The 26,852-nt window shown below is 37.1% G+C and overlaps 1 protein-coding gene across 2 annotated transcripts in view; it reads left to right on the top strand.

Moving 5' to 3' along the window:
• LOC121422278 (U4/U6 small nuclear ribonucleoprotein Prp31-like) overlaps positions 1-22,168 on the top strand; it is a 29,563-nt gene extending 7,395 nt beyond the window's left edge. For both annotated transcript variants that reach the window (XM_041617201.1, XM_041617202.1), the window contains exons 7-12: positions 10,167-10,284; positions 11,519-11,676; positions 12,330-12,547; positions 19,935-20,136; positions 20,817-20,915; positions 21,346-22,168. In XM_041617201.1, coding sequence (XP_041473135.1) covers positions 10,167-10,284; positions 11,519-11,676; positions 12,330-12,547; positions 19,935-20,136; positions 20,817-20,915; positions 21,346-21,462 — 912 coding nt within the window. In that variant the 3' untranslated portion in view covers positions 21,463-22,168. The remainder of the gene's footprint in view (positions 1-10,166; positions 10,285-11,518; positions 11,677-12,329; positions 12,548-19,934; positions 20,137-20,816; positions 20,916-21,345) is intronic.
• The last annotated feature ends 4,684 nt before the right edge of the window (positions 22,169-26,852 follow it).

Here is a 26,852-nt window from a genome sequence, read left to right as displayed (position 1 = left end):
GAACCGATATGACAACAAAGCCAAGCCCAAAAAGAATAACCTTCCCCCCTCAACTTCAAACTCTGAGTTTGAGGAGAGACTAAATTAGAATCACTTTGACGGAAGCACTGGAGAACCAGGCTTTTCAGAACCAGTCAGGGAGCTAGTTACTCCCCAAGCATAGGTCAGCCATTATCAAGATAGTATTCTAAGGCTGTCTTTTTACGATGATAATAATGGTTATGATGATCAGAATTCTTAAATACAGTTCCACGCAGGTCAGGTCCATGTGACCAATGTCAATGATGACAATTCACAAGCTCCAGATTTCGAGAGTGGGGAAGGTGAATGTGATGTGGGCCAATTAAGGCCCAGGCATACCGGCATTAGCCGCGAAGTTTTCCCAGCCCCAAGAGATGGGGCACGGCAATTGATAACCTTGGTCAATATGCCAAGAGTTAATGCTCCCATTGGGCATCAAACTAAAACAAGTAGGCCTAACTAGACAAAGAAACCTGCAACTACAAAAAATTCAACGTTCACTAACCAGAGGTTTGACAGCATTCATGCAATCCTTAGACCCAGAGAATATTTCTGAAGCTCAACAAGATTGCCTCGCTTTGCTCAGCAATACCAATTTTGAGCTAAATTGCACAAGGAAACGTTTTATCAGACCTGATATGAATATGAAAATTACACCATTGTGCAAATCTTCCCAAGTGGGCAACTTTGGAGATGATCTTGCTAAGCAAGTGAAAGACCTGAGTGGGCAGCTGCAGGGATGATGAGAGCCCTGAGAGGCCAATTGAAGGACAAGCATGTCTCACACATATCACCCATATGCCAGGAATAAAACCAGTACTCGTGAATCTGGATGGGCTCAATCAGCCCAACATGATTTGTGGTCAGGCAACCATAGGGTCCTTTTTTAGGGCATCCCCAGTGGAAACGACACAAGAACAAGGGTCATGACCAGTGGCAGAACACAGGCTCGCAGAGCAGAATGCCTCTCAACAGCCCCTTTCCCCCAAAGCAGGGTGCATCTTGGAAGAAAACAAAGTAACTACTTCTACTGAAGAGGCGAGTTAACTCAATGATTATCAAAGTTTCCTATTGGTGGCCGAATGAGGCATTTTGTAAACAATTGGAAAATATTACTTCTGATCACGTCATCTTATCAGCTGTTGAAGGGTATAAATTAGAGTTTGAAAATTTATCTATTAAACCATACCGTTCACTACCCCCACACTGTTTTCATATCAGAACAGTTGAAGTAATTCAAATCAAGAAATTATACACTTACTTGAGGAAAAGGTGATTGAACAATGCTCCCATGAGAATGGAGAGTTCGTGTCCAACATTTTTATTCGGCCCAAGAAAAATACTGGGCTAATTAAGAGTTATTCTGGATCTTTCTGACCTGAAAAAGTATGGCTGTCAGCATTTTAAGATGGATAGCATACATACAGCAACACAATGTCAGAAAATTTGTTTTCTTGCCTCAGTGGACCTCCGGGATGCTTACTTTTCGGTCCCAGTTCACCCTTCAGATAGAAAGTACTTAAGATTTATTTGGCAAGACACGCTTTTTCAAATTACATGTTTACCAAATGGTTTGAGTACTGCACCACGGCTCTTTACCAAAATTTTGAAACCAGTGTTTGCCACACTGCACCAAGCAAACCACATCTTAGTGGGTTATCATGACAACACCATCATTATTGATAACAACAAGGCCCAAGTACATAAGGCAATTGATGCCACGGTTGGCCTTTTATCAGAGCTTAGGTTTATTATTCACCCTGATAAGTCAGTACTCAAACCATTACAGGAAATTACTTTCCTTGGATTGGTCCTTAATTCAGTGAATATGTCCATTACACTCCCTTCTGACAAGGTAAATGAAGTTAAAAAGTGTTGCTTATAGGCCTCCTCCAAACTAACTTGCCTAGTATTAGAGCAGTCTCCAGAACAATTGGGAAAATTGTACCATCATTCCCTGCTGTCCAATATGGCCCTCTTTTCTATCGGGCTTTGGAATTGGACAAAATTGTAGCACTGAAAATTAACAAAGGTCATTTTGATAGACCCATGCAACTCTCGCAGGCAGCTCGGTACGATCTTGAATGGTGGATAGCAAACCTGCACATTGTATACTCGTCTTTGAGAGTAAAGAACCGGACCTGGAGTTGTACTCCGATGCAAGCGGTTCGGGATGGGAAACTACATGTATAGAGCTAAATTCTAGTAAAGATGGGCGATGTCATGCCGAGGAGCTTGCCAAAGCTCAGAATAATGAGATTGATTATCTTGAATTACTGGTAGCCTTTTTCGGACTAAAGTCCTTTTGGACATCTATGAAAAATACCATATCCTACTACGCATAGATCATGTAGTTGTAATGAAATTGCAAATGCAATCTGTAAATGGTGTTTAGAGAGAAATATTTGGCTGTCTATTTCTTATATTCCAGGCAAGCTAAATGTAGTAGCTGACAAGCTGTCTCGTAAATTCAATGATAGGACAGAGTGGACACTGGATAAACAAGCTTTTAACCAATATACTCCTTACTTTGGCTCACCAGATATTGACTTATCTGCATCTCGACTAAATAATCAATTGCCTAGGTATGTCTCTTGGCAACCCGATCCTAGTGCATTCTTGGTTGATGCATTCTTTTTTCTAAACTGGGCCAAGTTGAATTTTTATGTCTTCCCACGTATTTTGTCTCATGCCAAGTTGCTTGCAGAAAATTCTGAATGACAAAGATATACGGGCTTGCTAGGTGTCCCATATTGGCCCTCACAATCGCGGCTTCCCTTGCTCCAAATTATAGGGAAACCTGTAGAATTCAAGAGGAGGAAAGGGTTACTAACTTTACCCTTCTCAAATTTCACCCCTTTTGAGATCACATTGATGTATATGTTGCACGATCTCCGGAAACTTTCAAGAGACTGAATAAAAAGACCACGGAGATCATAAGGTCTTCACGGAGAGACTCTACTAAAAATCAATAATAATAATAATGATGCTCAATTCTTGTAAAGCGCATGTAGCATAGCATGTCCCTATGCGCTGTATCTACATAAGAAAATGGAAAAATTTTATTTAGACAAAGGTTGGAGTTATGTTCAATCATCAAGACATTTATTGGAGTTCCTTACAAGTTATGTGAACACAGAGCTGGTTATAGTACCTTGAACACTACAGAAGTACCTTGTCTAAATTTTTAGTTTTAGATGGTCCTTTTACAGTGGGAACTCATTCATTAGTGCACCACTTTATGAAAGGAACCTTTCAACTTCGACCACCCAAACCCAGGTACACTAACATATCTGGGACGTTAAATTAGTGTTGAACCATTTAAGGAATTAAGCTAGCACCTGAGAGAACCCTTAGCCTCAAGCTCTTGAGCCTAAAAATTGTCACCCTCTTGGCACTAACCTCAGCGCAGCGGGTGCAGTCGCTTCATCAGTTAAACATTGAGCATATGACTCTTAAAGATACTAGTAGTGGAGCTACGTTTTGCTTTGGTCAACTACTGAACAAGACAGACCAGGGCATATGAAGATATGACATTGGAAGCTTACCCTCTAGATAAGCGACTGTGTGTTCTTGATTATCTAAAGCATTATATTCGAGGAACAGAACGTCTGAGTGGATCATAAAAAGTTCCTTTTTATCAGCTATCAGAAGCCTCATGTGAGGATAAGTTAATTTATAACAAACCATTTCCCTTTGGATACGAGTAAATCTAGCTGCAGCTGGGGTATAGACACTGATTTCTATAAGGCGCAATCCACGAGGGCTGCGTCGGTGTCAGAAGCTGAGAGGTCAGAAGTTCCCATCGCTGCTATTATCTCAGACAGGCTGGATGGACTAATGAGAAAACTTTTAACAACTCTATCATACGCTTTGGATCAGAAAAGTGACTTCTCAGCCTCCTTGTTAGGCAGTGCCTCATACTCGGTTGTAGAGGTTATGTTGTGTTCACACCAGGGTTGTGACTTGGTGTAATTTTGGTATCAAATATGCCTCCTGAGCTTTGAAATCTCCTGTAATTTCTCCAGGAGAATTACGAAATAAAATAGAAAGATTAAATGAGAACAAAGTTTGAAATTTAATATTTATTTTATGAGTAATTTGGAGGGAGAGATTACAGGCCCCCCACTCCCTCCCATTACTCAAGGGCAAAATTAGCTCTAACTTGTTCTCATCTTAGTTTAATCTTTCTTGCTGTTTTATCAGGAGTCATATTTGATGCTTTGAATGATGACTGTGCATGCGCGGGCGGGATCTCCTGTAATCTCTCCCTCCAAATTACTCATAAAATAAATATTAAATTTCAAACTTTGTTCTCATTTAATCTTTCTATTCTAAATGATATTGATACCTTTATGTATGTAGAATGAAAGTGACATTGGCATATCCCACCAGAACCAACCTTTCAATCATCTCCCCCCCCCTCGAAAAAATAAAATTAACTAGAATTTAATTCGTCATGCGGACGAATTAGGTGGTCTGTCATGATTTTTCATTCAGAGTCGGCTAATGTATAAAATGAATCACTTAAATATGATTGATAATCTTGATTCTAGACACCCTAAGAATAAATTTTGACCATTGCTCAATGTGATTATTAATGTGGTGATGACAATCGTCAGACATACATATTCACACAGATATATAGAAGATAGATCATGACTATATATATTGATGGATGGCGCGATGGATAGATCAAGTGATGGATTGAGAGATAAATGAAAGGTGGTTATATTAATAAAACATAGATAGACAGACATATAGATAGATTGAGAGATAGAGACAGATAGGTTGATATAGAAAGATAGACATATTGAAATAGATATATATATATATATAAAATAGAAATAGACAGATGGATAGATAGATATATAGATAGATAGATAGATAGCCAGACAGACCGACATACATATAGAAAGATAGATAGACAGGCAGATAGATAGATGGATATATAGAAAGATAGATAGATATACATATCTAAACAGATTGATATATTGACAGAGAGAGAGATAGATAGACAGATACATATGCAAAGTAGGTAGATAGACATATATATGGATAGATAGGGTGAGAGAGAGAGACATATTCAAACATGTAGATATATATTTGACAGAGAGATAGACATATATGTCATGTAAAAGGGTCTCTTTGATGTATGACAATACATGTGATATGAAAAAAAGTAATTAAAATCTGTTTTATCTTGCTAAGTTTTAACTTTTTTACCTTTAAATTATCATGAAGGATCATGTACGAGGTGGTAAAAAGAAAAAAAATTGTTTACCCCAGGACTCGAACCTGCGCCCTTTAGAAAGCAAGTCAAATGCGTTATCCATTGAGCCACGATATTCCCCATAGAGATTACACGTAAGCAATTTTGAGAATTACAATTTCAATTTTGCAAGCGAAATACGGGCATGATCCCGGCATCTCATCAATAAATGCAGGGCACATTTCCGAAAGCTCAGAATCTCAGCTACAACATACTAAAAGCTCAGGGAAAACTGACAAGAAACAATGGAGATATGGCTCACGAAATAGAGGAATGTCGAATCTATTTTTGACAAAAAGTCAAGTCCCATAGAGATTACACGCAAAACACATGTGATATGAAAAAAGCAATTATAATCTGTTTTATCTTGCTAAATTTAAACTTTTATACCTTTTAATTATCATAAAGGATCATGTAAGAGGTGGCAAAAAGAAAAAAAAAAGGAAAAAAAAATCATCTTGTTCACCCCCAGGACTCGAACCTGCGCCCCCGAGAACACAAGTCAAGTGCGTTATCCATTGAGCCACGATATTCCCCATAGAGATTACACGTAAGCAATTTTGAGAATTACAATTCCAATTTTGCAAGTGAAAAACGGGCATGATCTCGGCATCTGATCAAAAAATGGAGGGCACACTTCCGAAAGCTTAGAATCTAAGCTACAACATACTAAAAGCTCAGGGAAAACCGACAAGAAAAAATGGAGATATGGCTCACGAAATAGAGGAATGTCGAATCTAGTTTTGAGAAAAAGTCATGTCCCATAGAGATTACACGCAAAATGAGGAAAAATGACATGCCTCTTTTCATCGCTGTTTTACGCAATGATGCGTTTCTCAAAACGAAAATTCATGTTAACTAAGGAGAAAGAGTACATTCTAAACTACAACATATCAAAATCTGGGCGAAAAACGATCTATATTCGAGAAGTTACAACCAAATTTGCATAAATTTGATGACGTCATTTTTGAAAAAATGAAATTTTTAGTTTAGGCGCCCTTTTGATGACGTCATGATATAATTTAGGGATATTGATGACATGAAATCAAATCTACAACTCATACTCTATCGATATATGAAAAAAAAAAGGGGGTCAACGGACTATTTACAGAGCTACAGTAAATTTTCAATAGGCATGTTTTTGCCCATATATGGCCTATTAGCCCAGTCATTTTAGCCCAAATTTTGACCAAACTTGGAACAAATTGCAACAGAATTTTTTTTATCACAATGCATTTCTGTAAGGTCCCTAGTACAACATACTAAAAGTCCCAAACTTTCCGAATAGGGGAAAGGCATCTAATTTGCATAAATCCAAGATGGCTGCCAAAATTAATTGATATGCCTTATCCTTAATATTTTTTGTACAGATAATGGAAAAATCTTGAAATGAATACGCAATTCACTATGATTAAGATATCATAAATCGGTTGCAATCGTTTCCGGAACTGTCCGTTTCATATTTTTCGAAAAATGTGAGAAATTATGCCAAAATTTTCGTGTTTTTGGTCAAAAATTTGCATGTGCATTGAAATCTTTCTGTTTTAACATTAGCATCAACAACTAATGTAAAATATCAGCATTCGACAAGAAAGGGGATATATCAACGAAAAAATTGATATGCTTCATAACAGTATTAATGTCTTAACTTGCTTAGATTAAGGGCAAATACATCCGAATGTATTATGCGATATTGCGATAAAGTGACACCAAAAACCAACCTCCGTGTCCAGTCACCCTTTTATATCGACTACAACGCGATCGCTTGGATGCCTTTGAAGATAGTACAATAAACTAAATCGGTCTTGCCTCGCCTTTGTTGGTGTGACTAACACGCGTAAATACAATGACGTCTAGCGATACAAATGTGTATATTACTTAAATTGATATGTGGGAAAAGGGCTTTTTCTTCATTTGAAAGTAACTTTTATGTTAATGAAATTTCTTAGAAAAAGTTAGAGGATGCATATGCAATTACGTTCAAGAACATCACAGCATAGTCCCGCAATAGCTTGTCAAAGTTACCCCCTTATCCGTAGCTCAACTATTAAAAATATCGTGCTTTTTGGAGCCCCCAATGTGACAACGCGGTGTTTTGCTACAAAGAAAAAAAACTTTTATTGTCTAGAAATCACTTGGAGGCAAAAGAGCAGGCTTTTCTCTTTGAGTTACATATAGAAGTGATGGCACATCAAAGCCTACCCTTTCAGGGGTCTTCTGAAGTCACCAACCCCTTTTTGTATTTTGCTCATTTCTTGGAAAATTCGCACAAATTTTAGCTCCATTGAGGCAATAGGCGTTTCCCCTTTGCAGTAAACCGATTTAATTGTTTTGTAAGCACTTGGGGATGGAAAAATAGATTTTCTTCTATCAGCTAAATTTAAAGAAGTGCTGGCACAGCAAAGTCTATCCCCTGCGGGGTTCGCTAAAGTCAATCACCCCTTTTCCATATTTTGCCAATTCATGGAAAAATCTATAAATCCGGAGCCCTCATTGAGGCAAAAAGATGTTTCTGCTACAGTGTAAGCCACTTTTAGTGTTTTAAAACCACTTGGAAACAAAAGAGTAGTCTTTTGTCTATGTGCTACGTATAAAGAAGTGCTGGCACATCAAAGCCTACATCCTTTAGGGAGCTGCTGAAATCACCCCACCCCTTAAGCGTATTTTACCCATTTCTTGTAAAATTTTGGAGCCCCAATGAGGTAAAAGGCGTTTCCCCCCTTTGCAGTAGACCACTTTTATTCTTTGGAACCACTTGGAGATACAAAATTAGATTTTCCTCCATCAGCTACATACAAAGAAGTGCTGGCACAGCAAACCCTACCTCTCAGGGGTTTGCCAAAGTCAACCATCCCTTTTCCATATTTTGCCTATTTATGGAAAAATCTATCAATTCGGAGCCCTCATTGCTGCAAGAATGTTTTATAGCAAACCACTTTCATTGTTTCGTAACCACTTGGAGATTAAAAAAAAAATCCTTTATATCAGCTACATAAGAAGTTCTGGCTCAGCAAAGCCTATACCTCCCTTAGGGGTTCCCGAAGTCTCAAAATTGCAGTTTTTGACCCCCCCCCCATTCGGGCAAAAGGCATTTCTGCTATATGGTTAAGTCACTTTTATTATTTGAAACTTAAAGATGAGTAGGTTTAGTCTATCAGCGCATCGACCCTTCCCTCTTCAGGGACTCCAAATTGACAGATTTTCCCATAAATTGGCAAAATACGGCGCATCGACCCCTTCCCTCTTCAGGGGCTCCAAATTGACAGATTTTTCCCATAAATTGGCAAAATACGGAAAAAAGTGCTACTTTGGTATACAGTAGATGTGGCAGGTCTAATAGCTATACATCTTATTTTTCTCTTGAACTTTGAGATCGAGCAAGCAGAAAATGTCATTATTTTGGTGTACAATGTCACGTGACTAGCATATGATAGTTTCCGTGCCTAGACCCTTTCATGTTAAACAATTAATACAGTCCAAACAGAATCGAATTTATGTATTTAATATCAATAGTAACAATGTTCTTGTGGTATAAATCTTTGCTTACTGATATTTATGATACAGCGATAGTTTGAGGAAGTCAATGTTTATAGTATATCGAGGCCGGAATTGATATGATTTGTAATCGGGTCTGAGTACATAGTATACACTGGCGTCGTCTGCTACGTAAACTTAATGAGCGAATATGACCAAAATTAACCATTATGTTTATGCAAATTAGAACACTTTCCCCTATTCGGATTTTCTGGGACTTTTAGTATGGTCTTCTATGGACCTCAAAGAAACGTTCTGCATTGAAATAAATTCTGTTGCAATTTGTTCCAAGTGAAAATTTAAAATGACTGGACTATATAGTGAGAGCTCGCGCGCACACGTGCTGCAAACTTTAATGGGTGTTAATTTCTATATTAATGGTTGTAGAAGGTTGATCAAGGTATCAAATTGCTCAGAATTTTATTAGCAATGCAATGATATTAAAAGAAACGGTTTTTCTGCGTTGCGTTAAGGTGTAACGCGCGGAAACACACGCGCATATGTGCGCACGTGCAAATTTTTGAAATGCTTAAAATGACCTGAAACGTACCCAAATTTTTTTTTAGGTCATTTGGACGATTTTTTTACCTTTGACGCGCGCGTACGCGCGCGTCATGACCTTTACTTGACCTTTGATGACATTGACAGTTGACCCTTGACATGAAATTAATGTCATGTAAATATTGTTAATTTTTGATAATTGATAATGAAGATATGATCAAATGAAGAATTTTACAAAATGGCGCGTAGATGACGTCATCATGACCATATGACCTTGAAAAGCTTATTTTGCCGTCTCTATGATAGATTCTATATAGGACGAAAAAATCAGCAAAATTGATTCAGCCAATTTCGAGAAAAGTTGGCGACAAACTTAGGTGTCAAAAATAAAGAAAGAAAATTCTGACGAAAACAATAGGTGATCTGTCATAGACAGACCACCTAAAAATCAGATGTAAATTCATAGTACTGTAGTATATAGTACCTGAAATGATTTATTTGGTTGAGACTCCAGGATAAAGAGTTTTTGTACAATTTTTGGCAACTTTAAAAGTGTAATTAACCCGCCTCTTTTTCTTAAAGCTTTTTTTTTTCTTAAAAAATATTAAGTGTCCCAAGGATTTTCTTCTTCCGTGGTATAATTGCAATCTGTGAATTGGATGAGAATTATTTTATCCAGTAATTTCTCAAATTTGTGGTCTGAATTTTTCATGTTTTTTTTTATACTATATTTAGTGTAGATAATATGTTATGTTGATTTACTTACTGATGATTTCTAATCATGGATGTTTTCATTTGTCAATTTGTTTTTGTGTTTGCTTAAATTATTTTCCTTCAGGCCTTTGATTTGAAGCAAGCAAAGACAGACATCTTCACCTATGTTGAATCAAGGATGTCTTTTATTGCTCCTAATCTTTCTATCATTGTTGGTGCCTCAACTGCTGCTAAACTTATGGGTAAGTCAAAAGTTTTTAGTGTTTTTAGGGTGTATCATATGTTGGCCAAAGTGACGTTGCAATTATTTTATGTAGATATACTTTAGAAAAGCAGCTCATTATTCCTACGCTTAAAAATGTCAGAAAACTTGTTAGAACTGATCAACTAAACAAATCTTATTGACCTTAAATCAAGAAGAATTTCTAGAAATGATTTTATTAAAAAAAAAGGCATTTGCATGTGCTACATGTAATTCACCATTTTGAAATCTCAGCAATCAAAAAAAGGGGGGGGGGGGATGAAAGAAACTCTTGTATCATTACTAGATGAATTTTATAATTTCATATTTTAATTGAAGGGTGACAAACTATAGTTTTCTTACTGAATATCTGTTTGCTTAATTTTGTTATAAACATGTTTTTCTTGTTACGAAGAACATTGATGACATTATCATTTGTTTTGGGCTGGGTCGCATGTGGTAAGATATTGGATTGATTCAATAAAGATGATGTAGTGTGCATTTCATCTCATCTATTCTGCACAAATATCAACACTGGCTTGTTAATGATTTCATTGGCACCTGACTTTTTGCACTAGGTGAGCAAAAATTGTCTCCTTTCATGGAAACCCAATTTAGTTTTGCTTAAAGCTTGGTCCCACTGCACTTACGGATGCAGAGAGGATTTACAGCGGAAAAGAATCTTGCCATCCGTTGGAAAAGGTGTATCCATTGTGTACTCATTGCATACATGTTCCATACGCTCTTTATCTATTGCGCATCCGTCCACTATGATTTCATTGTTCGCCTATTTTGTCCATTGTCTGGAGCGGATGAAAACGCATGGAGCTACCCCGAATTTTTGCTTGTCTGCTGTATCCATTATGAAAAAAATTTGTGTATGTCGGCCAGTGGGACCAGGCCTTTAAGCAGTGCGTTTGCTCAGTTGGTAGAGTGTCTGTCTCACAACCGGGAAGTCAGGAGTTTGAGCCCCAATTGCATCTAAGACCAAAAGTTGTTAAAAGATGGGAGTTGCTTCTATACCCTGTTTGTCGTTCAAAGATTTAAGGGATAGAGCAACCCTGATCTGGTGCTGCACAGTGACTGCTAGGCTCGCAATTAATTGGGCAGAATGAATTTTCAGAGCATTTCCATTTCAGATTTCTATTTCAGATTTCTATTTCAAATAATAAAAAAGGATTTTCATTTCGTTTCAATTTTTCATTATTATTATTCCTTATCTATTCCTTGTTTAGGTGTTGCTGGTGGTCTAACCAATCTCTCTAAGATGCCTTCCTGTAATGTATTAGTATTAGGAGCTCAACGCAAGACTCTCTCAGGGTTCTCTAGTTCTGCTGTCTTGCCTCATACTGGATATATCTATTACAGTGACATTGTTCAAGCAACACCCCAGGTTAGTTGTACTCTTATTAATTGGTAGGGTTCCATGACGATTGCTCTGGCAACAACCGCTCCGCTCTGAATTCCACACACTATTCAAATGACCAATTTCTACTCTCGGAAACATAAAACCCTATTGCAACCTCAACCCTGACCCTAACTCTACATCTTTTGTTCAGAGTTTAGGGGAGTGTTTCATCAACATTTTTGTCCGACAAGTGGTCAGATCTGACAACTTTTCTTGATTCTGATTGGCCGAGAGGTATTGTCACTATGGTGATTGTCGGGTAAAACAAATCCTTTCTTGAAAAGTTCCCCTAGACGAAACTGCTGTTGTGATTCACCAATTTTCGACAAAGACTTCTTTGGGCATTTGAAATACATTTTCTATGATCTTTAACCTGTCGTGTGTAATAGTGCGAGAAATCCCTAATGAGTCTGAACATATCCAATTAAATGTCCACAAAGTATTGTTCCATGCCAATGGTTTTGGTAGAAAATGTATAGTTAGTGAGTAATGAGGAAAATAAGCACCCTTATCTTACATTGTACATTATGATGTTCATGTTTTATAGCATGTAAGGAAACGGGCCAGTGATAGTGAGAATGGATTCTTAGATTGAAAATAAAAATACGTTCTAATGATACTTTTGATTTATTTGCTAGGACATGAGGAAACAGGCTGCTCGTCTGGTGTCGGCCAAGTGCACTCTAGCCTCAAGAATTGATAGCTTTCATGAGAGTCCTATAGGTACGATGGGATTAAATCTCAGAGCAGAGATTGAAAGAAAACTTGCCAAGATGCAGGAGCCTCCTCCACCCAAACAAATCAAAGCTTTACCTGTCCCTCTTGATCAACCAAGGAAAAAGAGAGGAGGAAGAAGGTATGTGAGGGTTTTTTTTTTTCTTTCTTTTTAGACTAATAGATACAAGAACCTATGTTTGTCATCGCATTGATTAATGGTCAAGTCCAAGATGTTAAGAATTAACAACAATTGTATGCCAAAAGAAAATAATCAAACTAATGTATAATTCAACCTTATATAACCATATGAATGAACATGTTATTAGGTGGTCTGTCTTTGACAGATCACCTCTTAATTTCGTCAGAATTTTCTTTTTATTTCTTTATTTATTTATTTTTACGGATTTTCTTGTCGCCAAGTTATCTCAAAATGGACTTAATCAATTTCATTGAATTTCATGTCATTTATAGGATCTATCATGGACACGTCAAAATAAGCTTTTCAAGGTCATCAGGTCATGATGACGTCATCTAGGCGCCATTTTGTAAAATCACATTATCAATCATATCTCCATTATCAATTATCAAAAATCAATTAAATTAACATCACATCAACTTCAGGTCAAAGGTCATCAGGTCATGTCATCAAAGGTCACCTGGAGGTCACGACGCACGCGTACGCGCGCGTCAAAATTTCAAAATGCTCAAAATCACTTTTTGACCAAACTAGAGTACGTTTCAGGTCATTTTAAGCATTTCAAAAATTTGCGCGCGCACACGCATGCGCGCGCGTTTCCGCGCGTAATGCCTTAACACAGTGCAAAAACACCGTTTTTTTTTTACACCATTGCATTGATAATATAATTTTGAGCAATTTGATACCCAATTTGGCTCTCTATGACCAATAATTTGGCTGTAACTTCTCAAATATAGATCGTTTTTCGCCCAGATTTCGATATGTTGTAGTTTAGAATGTACTCTTTCTCCTCAGTTAACATGAATCTTCGTTTTGAGAAACGCATCATTGCGTAAAACAGCGATGAAAAGAGGCATGTCATTTTTCTTCATTTTGCGTGTAATCTCTATGGGACATGACTTTTTCTCAAAACTAGATTCGACATTCCTCTATTACGTGAGCCATATCTCCATTTTTTCTTGTCAGTTTTCTTTAAGCTTTTAGTATGTTGTAATAATAATAATAATAACAATATTTATAAAGCGCAACATATCCATCTCTAAGAGATGCTCAAGGCGCATACAAATAACAAATAACAAAAGAAAAATTAACAAACTAAACATAAGAATAAAGAACTAGACTGTAAACTGCTGGTATGATTTAGCAGTATGCATTAAGCATCAGGTGAGTTTTAAGTGCTGCCTTAAATGTAGAAATAGTATTAGCTTTCTGAATAGATAGCGGTAACCTGTTCCACAAAAAAGGTGCAGCAGATGAAAATGCTCTATCCCCCCAACTTCGTTTAGTACGTATTTCTTTGAGCCTTACATTATTTGAAGAACGCAAACCAGAACGACCTGAGGAATGGGTTAACAGAAGCGATGAGATGTAATCAGGAGCTAGATTATTTTGTGCACGATAGGTTAAGAGGAGAATTTTGTAGATTACACGCTGTTGAACAGGGAGCCAGTGGAGGGATTTTAGGATAGGAGTGATACGTGAGGATCTTCTTGATTTGGTCACAAGGCGAGCAGCAGTATTTTGGACTTTTTGTAGTCTGTTAACTTGGTTGGCGGGTAAACGAAAGAGTAAAGAATTGCAATTGTCAAGATGTGAGGTAACGAAAGCATGTACTAACTGTTGGGTGGATTGAGGTGAGAGATATTGTCTAATTGTACGGATATTTCGAAGATTACAATTAGCTAGTTTCACACAATTCGAAACGTGAGACTCAAATGACATGGCAGAATCAAATAGTACTCCAAGATTCTTAGCCTGATGTACAGAAGTTACACGGGCAGAGCCAACTTGGACATGAGATATATGAACTTTACTAAGCTGTATTCTGTTACCAAATAAAATGAATTCTGTCTTTGCATCATTTAGTTTTAAGTGACTCTCAATCATCCAGTTCCTTATATCAGCTATACAGTTTTCCAGTTTTTGTACATTTTCATCTATTTCCGTTTGAACTGGTCTGCAAGTGAAATAAAGTTGTAGGTCATCCGCATACATATGATAACTGACACTATGTCTCTGTACAATATGTTGAATGGGTAGTGTGTAAATATTAAAAAGTTGCGGACCGAGAACAGATCCCTGCGGGACCGAAAAATCTATACTTACTGAGGCAGAGTGAGCATCATGTATACAAACTTCTTGTGATCTATGACAAAGATAAGACTCAAACCACCTTAAAACTATACCACTTAGACCTATTTCTTTCAATCTATAAGACAAAATGCGATGATTAACAGTATCAAAGGCACTGCTGAGATCAAGCAATACCAAACCTGTAACGTTTCCATTATCCATACCAGTAAGTATATCATTGGTTACCCGTAACAAAGCACTTTCCACACTATGCATCTCCCTGTATGCTGACTGGAAAGGATTATGCAAATTTTCATTCTTCATGTAAGTTTGTAGTCGATTTGAAACAACTCTTTCGATCAGTTTGCCAAGGTATTTCAGATTTGCTACTGGTCTATAATTCTTCAAATCTTGTCTGTCAAGTGAGTGTTTTTTCAGTAGGGGTTTGATAATGGCATGCTGCAAACATTCAGGAAATGATCCACACTTCAAGGACATATTAACTATGTCAGTGATGTAAGGAGCAAAGTCACTGACAAATTCTTTAATTAGACAAGTGGGTATAGGATCTAAACCACATGAAGATACAGGGGAATTCATGATAATTTTCCTAATTTCAATAATTGTGGCAGGAGCAAATTCAGACATACCAGTGGCAGTGATAGGAACAATATTTGAAAAGGCATCAGTACTTGTGTTAAAACTAAGAGTGGCTAATTCTTCTTGGATACCTCTTATTTTACCTACAAAATAATTACAAAAACGATTCGCTAGATCATGATCATTATCTGTGTTAGGATATATGGGATCCTTCTTCCTGTCTAATAATTTGTTAACAATTTTAAACAAACGTCTCTGGTTTCCTGAACAATCTGCAATGGAAGAAGAATAATACCGTTTCTGTGCTTAGTCCATCATTTGAGACACATGTTGCTTCTGCTCCACATATAGAAGTCGGTCAGCAGGATTTCTAGAAGATCTCCAACGCCGCTCAAGTCGACGTCGAAGACGCCTTGCACTACGAATGTCATCAGTCATCCATGGTGCCCGAGGCTTGATAACGATTGTTCGAGTCTTCTTTGGAGCAAGCTGATCAAGTAAACTATGTAGAGAGTTCTCATAATGGTTGACACATGAAGAAACGTCGTTGTGTTCAAAATCGATGGACGATAACGCTGCATGGACACCGGTTTGAAACTTTGCACGATCCATCAGTTTTAAGTTTCGTGTGACGATTGATTGACGAACAGCTTTAGGTTTCCTTAAAAGCAAGTTGCACTGAATTGCAAAGTGATCCGATAGTCCCGGAAGAATGGCGACATCTGAGAGGACATTTTCTGATTCTCGAGATATAAGAAGATCTAAGGTATGTCCATAGCGATGAGTCGATTCCTGAACATGTTGCTTCATCCCAAACATAAATAACAGATCTAGAAACTGTCTTGCGTTTCTGTCAGTTCTATCATCAACCCAAATATTGAAATCTCCTGTAATCAAGATTTCAGACGGACAAAGAAGGTATGCATCTAACAGCGTACTAAACTCTTCGAGGAATATGCTAAAAGGTAGGTGGCGTCCTTGGTCGTCAGAAACTTCTGGACGATAAATTACAATAAGTCTAACTGAACGGGAGTCACTTGAAACCAATACATGAAGACATTCAAAGGATCTGTATGGTGTAACCTGCTGAACAGTTATGGACAAGGAAGATTTAAACAACAGACCAACTCCTCCCCCTGGCTTCTCTCCTCTTGATCGATGCTCAAAGCTGTAACCATCTGGAGTGATTCTACTAATAACAGCGTTGTCACCATCTCTCAACCAAGTTTCACATATAGCTATGATGTCAAAGTCATTTTCAAGAACAAAGTCAGTGAATGCTGAAGACTTATTCCTGACCGATCTCATGTTCAAGATACACAGCTTGGTGAAATGAGGAACAGTTTTCACAACAGTCAGGTTTCCCTGTCGTTGATTTAAACATACTTCATTCTGTGGCTGAGCTGGTAGGTCTGCACGTGGCCGAAAAACAACAGGAATAGAATAATGTTCGCAGGAAGAAGTCCTCTTACGCTTATGGTGACTGCCATGTGTTCCCCTTCGGGTTTTCTTCTTACGCTTATTAATTCCAAGAGATATAATCGTCTGACGTAAACTATTCGATATTGGTAACTTACAGTCTTTCCATTGAAGAAGCTCCGTTGAAGTATACTTCACTTTGGGTTCAGAAGAAACCTCATTGGAGCGAACATCGCTAGTTCCAGGAGTGAGTGATATCTTAGACGGTTGCCCTTCAGGACCAGGATTTGGCTCAATGTCTCCATTTTTAAGTAACTCAAGCTGGAAGGTAGCATCACAGTTCGAGTTGTAGGAGATCCTTCTCTGTAGAAATTGTTTTCTAGTGAGGGGTTGCTGTACTAAAGGATGACCAAATGGCTTTTCAATGAAGTGCTCAGTCCCATTCAGGCAAACAATAAGACACACAGGAACAAGCAAGCTCAGATGAAAGAATCCCATTGTGTACAAGTTCTGGTTCAACTCTAAGTTACACAAAAGGCTTATATAACATGTATTGAAGTACACAGTACACAATACTTACAATGTACATCATGTATAGGCAGCCATGGCTTCTTGCCTTGACTACGATATGCAATGCTGCCAAAAATTTAAATGCAGTAAAGATACATTAAAACATGCAAAAATGTTATGAAAATGGTCTAGCAGCACCTTGACAACTTGCTGAGACTAGTACCAACAAATACAAATAACAGCTATATAATTAACACAGTGAAAATAGCTAAAAACTAAGAGCCCTGTGGAGAGCAACACAAGGTGTGCTAATCCACAATAAAGGTGTTGTAGCTGAGATTCTAAGCTTTTGGAAATGTGCCCTCCATTTTTTGATCAGATGCCGGGATCATGCCCGTATTTCACTTGCAAAATTGGACTTGTAATTCTCAAAATTGCTTACGTGTATTCTCTATGGGGAATATCGTGGCTTTGACTGCTTTCTAAAGGGCGCGGGTTCGAGTCCTGCGGTGAACAAAATGATTTTTTTTTCTTTTTTTTTCTTTTTGCCACTTCTTACATGATCCTTTATGATAATTAAAAGGTATAAAAGTTTAAATTAACAAGATAAGGTAGATTATAATTGTTTTTTTCATATCACATGTGTTTTGCGTGTAATCTCTATGGGACATGACTTTTTCTCAAAACTAGATTCGACATTCCTCTATTTCGTGAGCCATATCTCCATTTTTTCTGGTCAGTTTTCTTTAAGCTTTTAGTATGTTGTAGCTGAGATTCTAAGCTTTCGCAAGTGTGCCCTTCATTTTTTGATCAGATGCCGGGATCATGCCCGTATTTCGCTTGCAAAATTGGACTTGTAATTCTCAAAATTGCTTACGTGTATTCTCTATGGGGAATATCGTGGCTTTGACTGCTTTCTAAAGGGCGCGGGTTCGAGTCCTGTGGTGAACAAGATGATTTTTTTTTCATTTTTTTTCTTTTTGCCACTTCTTACATGATCCTTTATGATAATTAAAAGGTATAAAAGTTTAAATTTAGCAAGATAAAACAGATTATAATTGTTTTTTTCATATCACATGTGTTTTGCGTGTAATCTCTATGGGACATGACTTTTTCTCAAAACTAGATTCGACATTCCTCTATTTCGTGAGCCATATCTCCATTTTTTCTGGTCAGTTTTCTTTAAGCTTTTAGTATGTTGTAGCTGAGATTCTAAGCTTTCGCAAGTGTGCCCTTCATTTTTTGATCAGATGCCGGGATCATGCCCGTATTTCACTTGCAAAATTGGACTTGTAATTCTCAAAATTGCTTACGTGTATTCTCTATGGGGAATATCGTGGCTTTGACTGCTTTCTTAAGGGCGCGGGTTCGAGTCCTGTGGTGAACAAGATTTCTTTTTCATTTTTTTTCTTTTTGCCACTTCTTACATGATCCTTTATGATAATTAAAAGGTATAAAAGTTTAAATTTAGCAAGATAAAACAGATTATAATTGCTTTTTTCATATCACATGTGTTTTGCGTGTAATCTCTATGGGACATGACTTTTTCTCAAAACTAGATTCGACATTCCTCTATTTCGTGAGCCATATCTCCATTTTTTCTGGTCAGTTTTCTTTAAGCTTTTAGTATGTTGTAGCTGAGATTCTAAGCTTTCGCAAGTGTGCCCTTCATTTTTTGATCAGATGCCGGGATCATGCCCGTATTTCGCTTGCAAAATTGGACTTGTAATTCTCAAAATTGCTTACGTGTATTCTCTATGGGGAATATCGTGGCTTTGACTGCTTTCTTAAGGGCGCGGGTTCGAGTCCTGTGGTGAACAAGATGATTTTTTTTTCATTTTTTTCTTTTTGCCACTTCTTACATGATCCTTTATGATAATTAAAAGGTATAAAAGTTTAAATTTAGCAAGATAAAACAGATTATAATTGCTTTTTTCATATCACATGTGTTTTGCGTGTAATCTCTATGGGACATGACTTTTTCTCAAAACTAGATTCGACATTCCTCTATTTCGTGAGCCATATCTCCATTTTTTCTTGTCAGTTTTCCCTGAGCTTTTAGTATGTTGTAGCTGAGATTATAAGCTTTTGCCAGTGTGCCCTCCATTTTTTGATCAGATGCCGGGATCATGCCCGTATTTCGCTTGCAAAATTGGAATTGTAATTCTCAAAATTGCTTACGTGTAATCTCTATGCGGAATATCGTGGCTCAATGGATAACGCATTTGACTTGCTTTCTCGGGGGCGCAGGTTCGAATCCTGGGGTTAACAAGATGATTTTTTTTTCTTTTTACCACCTCGTACATGATCCTTTATGATAATTTAAAGGTACAAACGTTAAAATTTAGCAAGATAAAACAGATTATGATTACTTTTTTTAATCACATGTATTGTCATACATCAAAGAGACTCTTTTACAGTGCTTTATCATCTCCCGTCTTTCACAAGTATTCTATTCATAATCAACATTCAGTCGTCATCATGAAGATCACATTGATCTGCATGAACATGGTAATAGTGATCAAGATGGCGAGTATAAAGACAGACCACCTAATTCGTCCGCATGACGAATTAAATTCTATTTTTTTTTATTATTATTTTCAAAGCAAATCTGTTGTACACTGTTGAGAAATATAATACATGTATGTAAACTTAAATTGTTTGATATGAAGAGGATCAATTGAATATTTAATGATACTGACAATTTCTTCTTTTTCTTTCAATGCAGAGTGCGGAAAATGAAAGACAAGCTTGGCATGACTGACATGAGAAAACAAGCGAATAGAATGAACTTTGCAGAGATTGAAGAAGATGCTTACCAAGAAGACTTGGGATTCTCTCTGGGACAGGTTGGCAAAAGTGGCACAGGAAGGGTGCGAGCTGCTCAAGTAGACAACAAGACACAGGTCAAAATATCCAAGAGTTTACAGGTATGTTAGAGAGATGTCATGAAGTGGAGGGGGAGAGGAGTTGGACATAGAAGATCAGGTGGGTGTTTCATAAAGCTGCTCGTAAAGTTACGAAAGACTTTATGCACGACTGGAACATGTTCTTGGGTCATAACTCAATTACATAGGGATATCGCAGAGCAAAAGAAAGGATCACCAGTCGTTCGTAAAGTTATTCGTATCTTACGAACAGCTTTATGAAACACCCACTGGTCAAAGTAGATACCTGCATTTATAGATACGTTTCTCCTCAGGACCTAGGCCAATCAGAGCAACCAATCCCACTGGGATAATCAGTCATGCAATAGTGTCTTAAAGAAGACTAACCTTATTGATAAAATTGTCAGTTGAACCATATGGGGACAACACAGATGTATTGTGGTAGTAGTTCTGACTTTCATCTGGTAGTCAGATGGTCAAGGATTTATATCCCAGTGATGGCTTTAATTTCCTTTAGCAAGAAATTTATCAACATTGTGCAACATTTAACCAAAGTATAGTAAATGGCTATCTGTCAGAAATTGTTTGAAATGCTTGTCGACCAGGATAGTTCGAATGATAGTAATCTGCATCTTGAGCAGTTCGCAGAGCGAATACAAGTATTTTTTTTATTCAAATATTATTGTTGTTGAATATATCTATTTTATACCTACTTTATACAGAGACAACTACATCGACAGCAGATGCATGGTGGGAGATCAACGGTTAGAGGACGAGAGACAGCTGGTACTGCATCTAGTGTTGCCTTCACGCCGTTACAGGTGAGAAGTCATATTCTTGTTCAAACAAAACCATTCTTTCAGATAATATAAAGAATTTTAGTACTGTAATTTTATCTTTGAACAAAAAATACACTTTACACTCTGCTCATGGTGACTCATTCAAAGTGATTGTCATTTTAAAGGTAATTTATAAAAAATCTAAAGGAAAAGACACTGAAGTAACCAAAGTGATGATAGGTTTACATACCTTCACTGCACATGAAAAGGCATGTATATCACTACACACAAATGGTCAGCCTGACCTTTCAGTGGTTATTCATAATGTTATTAATGTAATGCTATGTGAGGGTATTTGTATAGGAATCCTTTGAAATAGACCCATTCGACTGTTATTCTGCTTAATATCATTGAAAAATTGCAAGCTTTTCTTAGTTATTTCTATCTTTCCATTTTGTTTTCCATCATACAGGGTCTTGAGATAGTGAATCCCCATGCCAATGAGATCAAAGCCAAGGAAGCCAATGATCGATACTTCTCAGCAATGTCAGGGTTTCAGACTGTCAAAGATAATGCTGTAGGAAACTGAAACTTTTCTCACACACATTGTATCATAACAAGATGAAGCAATGTGAACATAACTATGTGCATCAATGTTATGAGGACGTACAAAAGTTGAAGCCATAAGGAAAACGTGTGGTTCATTGAAATGAGGATCTTGAAAGTGTGAACACATCTGTATGCATCAACATGAGGATTTGAGGAAGCTGGAATCCTGCAATTTACTGTGAGGATGTCAAAGGAACCATGACACATCTTGACTTGTCAACAACATGATGATCTTGTTATATTCAAGCAACTTGACTACATCTTAATGCATAAACAGTATTTATAACTCATGAATTTATTTTTTTACATCAACGATGTGAAGCTCTTCTTAGAACGTCAAATCCATGTAGACACATCATAGGTCTCAACAATTTTGTTGCTGTCAGCAGTATTGACATTTCTGTATGTATCAAAATTATGAGGAACTAGGAATGTCAAAGTCATTTGAACACATCCTTACCAGGGGCCTGTTTCATAAAACTTGTTATGATAACAAATTTGCAATAGTAGTTTAAAGCTTTTGAAATTTGGCCAATAGTAAACTTGTTATCAAAATTTGGCATTTGTTATTAAAACAAGTCTTTATGAATGAGATCCTGGTCTTGATTTTTGTTTTCTTAAGACAAGGGTATAATCCTTAAGGACACATTTCTATATTACAGCAGAAATAAAAAAATAGTAAAAGCCCCCCCATCTCCATTTTTAAAGAGCATCCACGGCCATGACCTTTGATGACCTTGGATTGCAAAGATGTGACAAAGATATCTTTATCCTAACCAAAGCAGGCTTTTTGGATTGTTCTTTGGCCGGGGTAGGTGGAGGGGGTTAATCAGTATGCCCTCAGTCCCTATGTTTTTGTTTGCAGTAAAGCAAAGCGGTTACACTTCGTAATTCCGAAACACGTAAATTGCCTATACCTCGATGTTTGTTAATCTGAAAACGTAAAAGGGTTCGTTAATCCGAACATTTGTGCCAGTATTCCGAAGGTTCGTTAATTCGAAAACGAAATAAGGTTCGATGTTCCAAAGGTTTGTTAGGCCGAAAGCGAAATAAAGTTTGTTAATCATTACAATTTCAGACTAACGAACTTTCGGAATTACGAACTCATTTCGTTTTCGGATTAATGAACCTTAGGAATTACGAACCTCACTTTGTTTTCAGACTAATGAACCTCCAGAATTATGAACCTCATTTTGTTTTCGGACTTACGAACCTTCAGAATTATGAACTTTCGGAAATACGAATCTTCGGAATAACAAACCTTCGGAATAATGAAGCTTCGGAATTACGAACGTATGCGAAGCAAAGCAATCTGCATTCCCACTTGGGTGACAAAACCTTATTCTCAATTAGCAATATGTTCAGAAGAGTAGAAAAACATAGATAATTTTTTTTTGGCATGGCCTGGTGTCTCTAGTTTAATTGTGTAAGATTGAGAACTCAGATTTGGTCAGGATATCTTTTGATAGTTTTTGTCTCACCTGCATAGCAGAGTGAGACTATAGGCGCCGCTTTTCCGACGGCGGCGTCAACATCAAATCTTAACCTGAGGTTAAGTTTTTGAAATGACATCATAACTTAGAAAGTATATGGACCTAGTTCATGAAACTTGACCATAAGGTTAATCAAGTATTACTGAACATCCTATCAGAGTTTCATGTCACATGACCAAGGTCAAAGGTCATTTGGGGTCAATGAACTTAGACCATGTTGGAGGAATCAACATCAAAATCTTAACCTGAGGGTAAGTTTTTGAAATGTCATCATAACTTAGAAAATATATGGACCTAGTTCATGAAACTTGGACATAAGGTTAATCAAGTATCAATGAATAACCTGCATGAGTTTCATGTCACATGACCAAGGTCAAAGGTAATTTAGGGTCAATGAACTTTGGCCGAATTGGGGGTATCTGTTGAATTCCCATCATAACTTTGAAAGTTTATGGATCTGATTCATGAAACTTGGACATAATAGTAATCAAGCATCACTAAACATTTTGTGCAAGTTTCAGGTCTCATGATTAAGGTCAAAGGTCATTTAGGGTCAATGAACTTTGGCCGAATTGGGGGTATCTGTTGAATTACCATCATAACTTTGAAAGTTTATTGGTCTAGTTCGTTAAACTTGGACATTAGCGTAATCAAGTATCACTGAACATCCTGTGCGCATTTCAGGTCACATGACCAAGGTCAAAGGTCAATGAACTTTGGCCGAATTGGGTGTATCTGTTGAATTACCATCATAACTTTGAAAGTTTATGGATCTGATTCATGAAACTTGGACATAATAGTAATCAAGTATCAATGAATAACCTGCATGAGTTTCATGTCACATGACCAAGGTCAAAGGTCATTTAGGGTCAATGAACTTTGGCCGAATTGGGGTATCTGTTGAATTCCCATCATAACTTTGAAAGTTTATGGATCTGATTCATGAAACTTGGACATAATAGTAATCAAGCATCACTAAACATTTTGTGCAAGTTTCAGGTCTCATGATTGAGGTCAAAGGTCATTTAGGGTCAATGAACTTTGGCCGAATTGGGGGTATCTGTTGAATTACCATCATAACTTTGAAAGTTTATTGGTCTAGTTCGTTAAACTTGGACATTAGAGTAATCAAGTATCACTGAACATCCTGTGCGCATTTCAGGTCACATGACCAAGGTCAAAGGTCAATGAACTTTGGCCGAATTGGGTGTATCTGTTGAATTACCATCATAACTTTGAAAGTTTATGGATCTGATTCATGAAACTTGAACATAAGAGTAATCAAGTATCACTGAACATCCTGTGCGAGTTTTAGGTCACATGATCAAGGTCAAAGGTCATGTAAGGTCAATGAACTTTGGCCACATTGGGTGTATTTGTTGAATTACCATCCTATCTCTGTAAAGTGTATTGGTCTAGTTCATAAAACATGGAAATAAGAGTAACCAAGTATCACTGAACATCTTGTTCGAGTTATAGTAGTTTTCAAAGTCAGCACTGCTGCCATGTTGAATCACGTGATGCAGGTGAGACGGCCAGAGGCATTCCACTTGTTTTTTTTACGGTGTCCCAAGTGGCCATAATAAGAAAAAAAACTTTTTGTTTTTATATTTGACAGTTTTACCAAACAAATGTCTAAATCATGCTGGAAAGGATGTATAGTCAACACAGTATGCTAAAATAGTCAACACTTCTATGTCAAATGTATTAACACAATGTGAACACAATGTTGGCTCGATGTGATGTGTGTATTACATTGAAATGACACATAGTTGCCACACAGTGAAACAGTTCATACTTTGTGATCTAACTCCTCCTGTGTGATAACAACATATACATACTGTGTCCACATAGTCAGTGGCGGACCATGACCCGGAGGAGACAATTGATTGGAGGGGCACTGTATTGTTTGTGAACAATGCTGTGCCCCTCCAATGCTTTGTCTCTACCAGGTCACAGTCCGCCACTGCACTTAGTCAACACATATTAAAGGGAATACTCTGGGCTGAAGATTTTATATCTAAGTAAATATAGTAAAATTATCTTGAAGCAAAATGCTGAAAATTTATTGAATTTTTGTCTCACCTGCGAAGCAGAGTGAGACTATAGGCGCCGCTTTTCCGACGGCGGCGTCAACATCAAATCTTAACCTGAGGTTAAGTTTTTGAAATGACATCATAACTTAGAAAGTATATGGACCTAGTTCATGAAACTTGGCCATAAGGTTAATCAAGTATTACTGAACATCCTATTAAAGTTTCATGTCACATGACCAAGGTCAAAGGTCATTTAGGGTCAATGAACTTAGACCATGTTGGAGGAATCAACATTGAAATCTTAACCTGAGGTTAAGTTTTTGAAATGTCATCATAACTTAGAAAATATATGGACCTAGTTGATGAAACTTGGACATAAGGTTAATCAAGTATCACTGAACATCCTGCATGAGTTTCACGTCACATGACCAAGGTCAAAGGTCATTTAGGGTCAATGAACTTTGGCCGAATTGGGGATATCTGTTGAATTCCCATCATAACTTTGAAAGTTTATGGATCTGATTCATGAAACTTGGACATAATAGTAATCAAGCATCACTGAATATTTTGTGCAAGTTTCAGGTCTCATGATTAAGGTCAAAGGTCATTTAGGGTCAATGAACTTTGGCCAAATCGGGGGTATCTGTTGAATTACCATCATAACTTTGAAAGTTTATTAGTCTAGTTCATTAAACTTGGACATATGAGTAATCAAATATCACTAAACATCCTGTGCGCGTTTCAGGTCACATGACCAAGGTCAAAGGTCAATGAACTTTGGCCGAAGTGGGTGTATCAGTTGAATTACCATCAAAACTTTGAAAGTTTATGGATCTGATTCATGAAACTTGTACATAAGAGAAATCAAGTATCACTGAACATCCTGTGCGAGTTTCAGGTCACATGATCAAGGTCAAAGGTCATGTAAGGTCAATGAACTTTGGCCATGTTGGGGTTTTTTGTTGAATAACCATCATATCTCTGTAAGTTTATTGGTCTAGTTCATAAAAAGTGGACATAAGAGTAACCATGTATCACTGAACATCTTGTGCGAGTTAGAGTAGTATTCAAAGTCAGCACTGCTGCTATATGGAACCGCGTGATGCAGGTGAGACGGCCAGAGGCATTCCACTTGTTAAGATTTGTATTATTCCAGAAATATAGTTCAAGGCATGTCTTCATGAATATTCATTAGGTGGACTGATGATGTCTCATCCCCACTTTAGTTTTTCTTATGTTATTACATGCAATCATAATTGTTTCATTTTTTCATAAATGATGTGTCTCCATTATGAAGAAATAAGTTGCATCAATAAATAAATAATGCACTTTATCAAATTTTCAATCCAATTGTTTTAGTTCTTGGTAGAATTTTTTTTAAATACACCTAATTCATAACATAAAATACAAAAAAAGTGTGGGGATATGACATCAGCCCACCTGATGAATATTCATAAAGACATGCTTAGAGTTGTTTCACCGTAATAATGCAAATATTAAAATTCAATAACTTTAATATCTGTTATTCGATTTTGATCAAATTTTTAGCATTTTGCTCTGTGAATTTTACTCTATTTATTGAGATATAAATATCTTCAGCCTGGAACATCCCTTTAAGAATCTTGCAACTCTGAAATTCATTTGTCACAATGTGTTCACATATGCCTGTATTCTGATAGCAGGTTTAACTTAAACTCAGGTTTAAAGTTGTGGTTTAAGTATGGAAAGCCAAAAGTATCAAAATTTTTATTAAGTTGTATGTTTCTTATGTTAACTGTGATCTTTCCTGATTCAATGATGGTGAAGACAATCATCTATTTATACTTCCTAGACAATTATGA

The sequence above is a fragment of the Lytechinus variegatus genome, chromosome 10 (assembly GCF_018143015.1).
Source record: "Lytechinus variegatus isolate NC3 chromosome 10, Lvar_3.0, whole genome shotgun sequence".
NCBI lineage: Eukaryota > Metazoa > Echinodermata > Echinoidea > Temnopleuroida > Toxopneustidae > Lytechinus > Lytechinus variegatus.
Note: the sequence above shows the minus strand (reverse complement) of the source record. Positions and strands in the feature narration are given on the sequence as shown.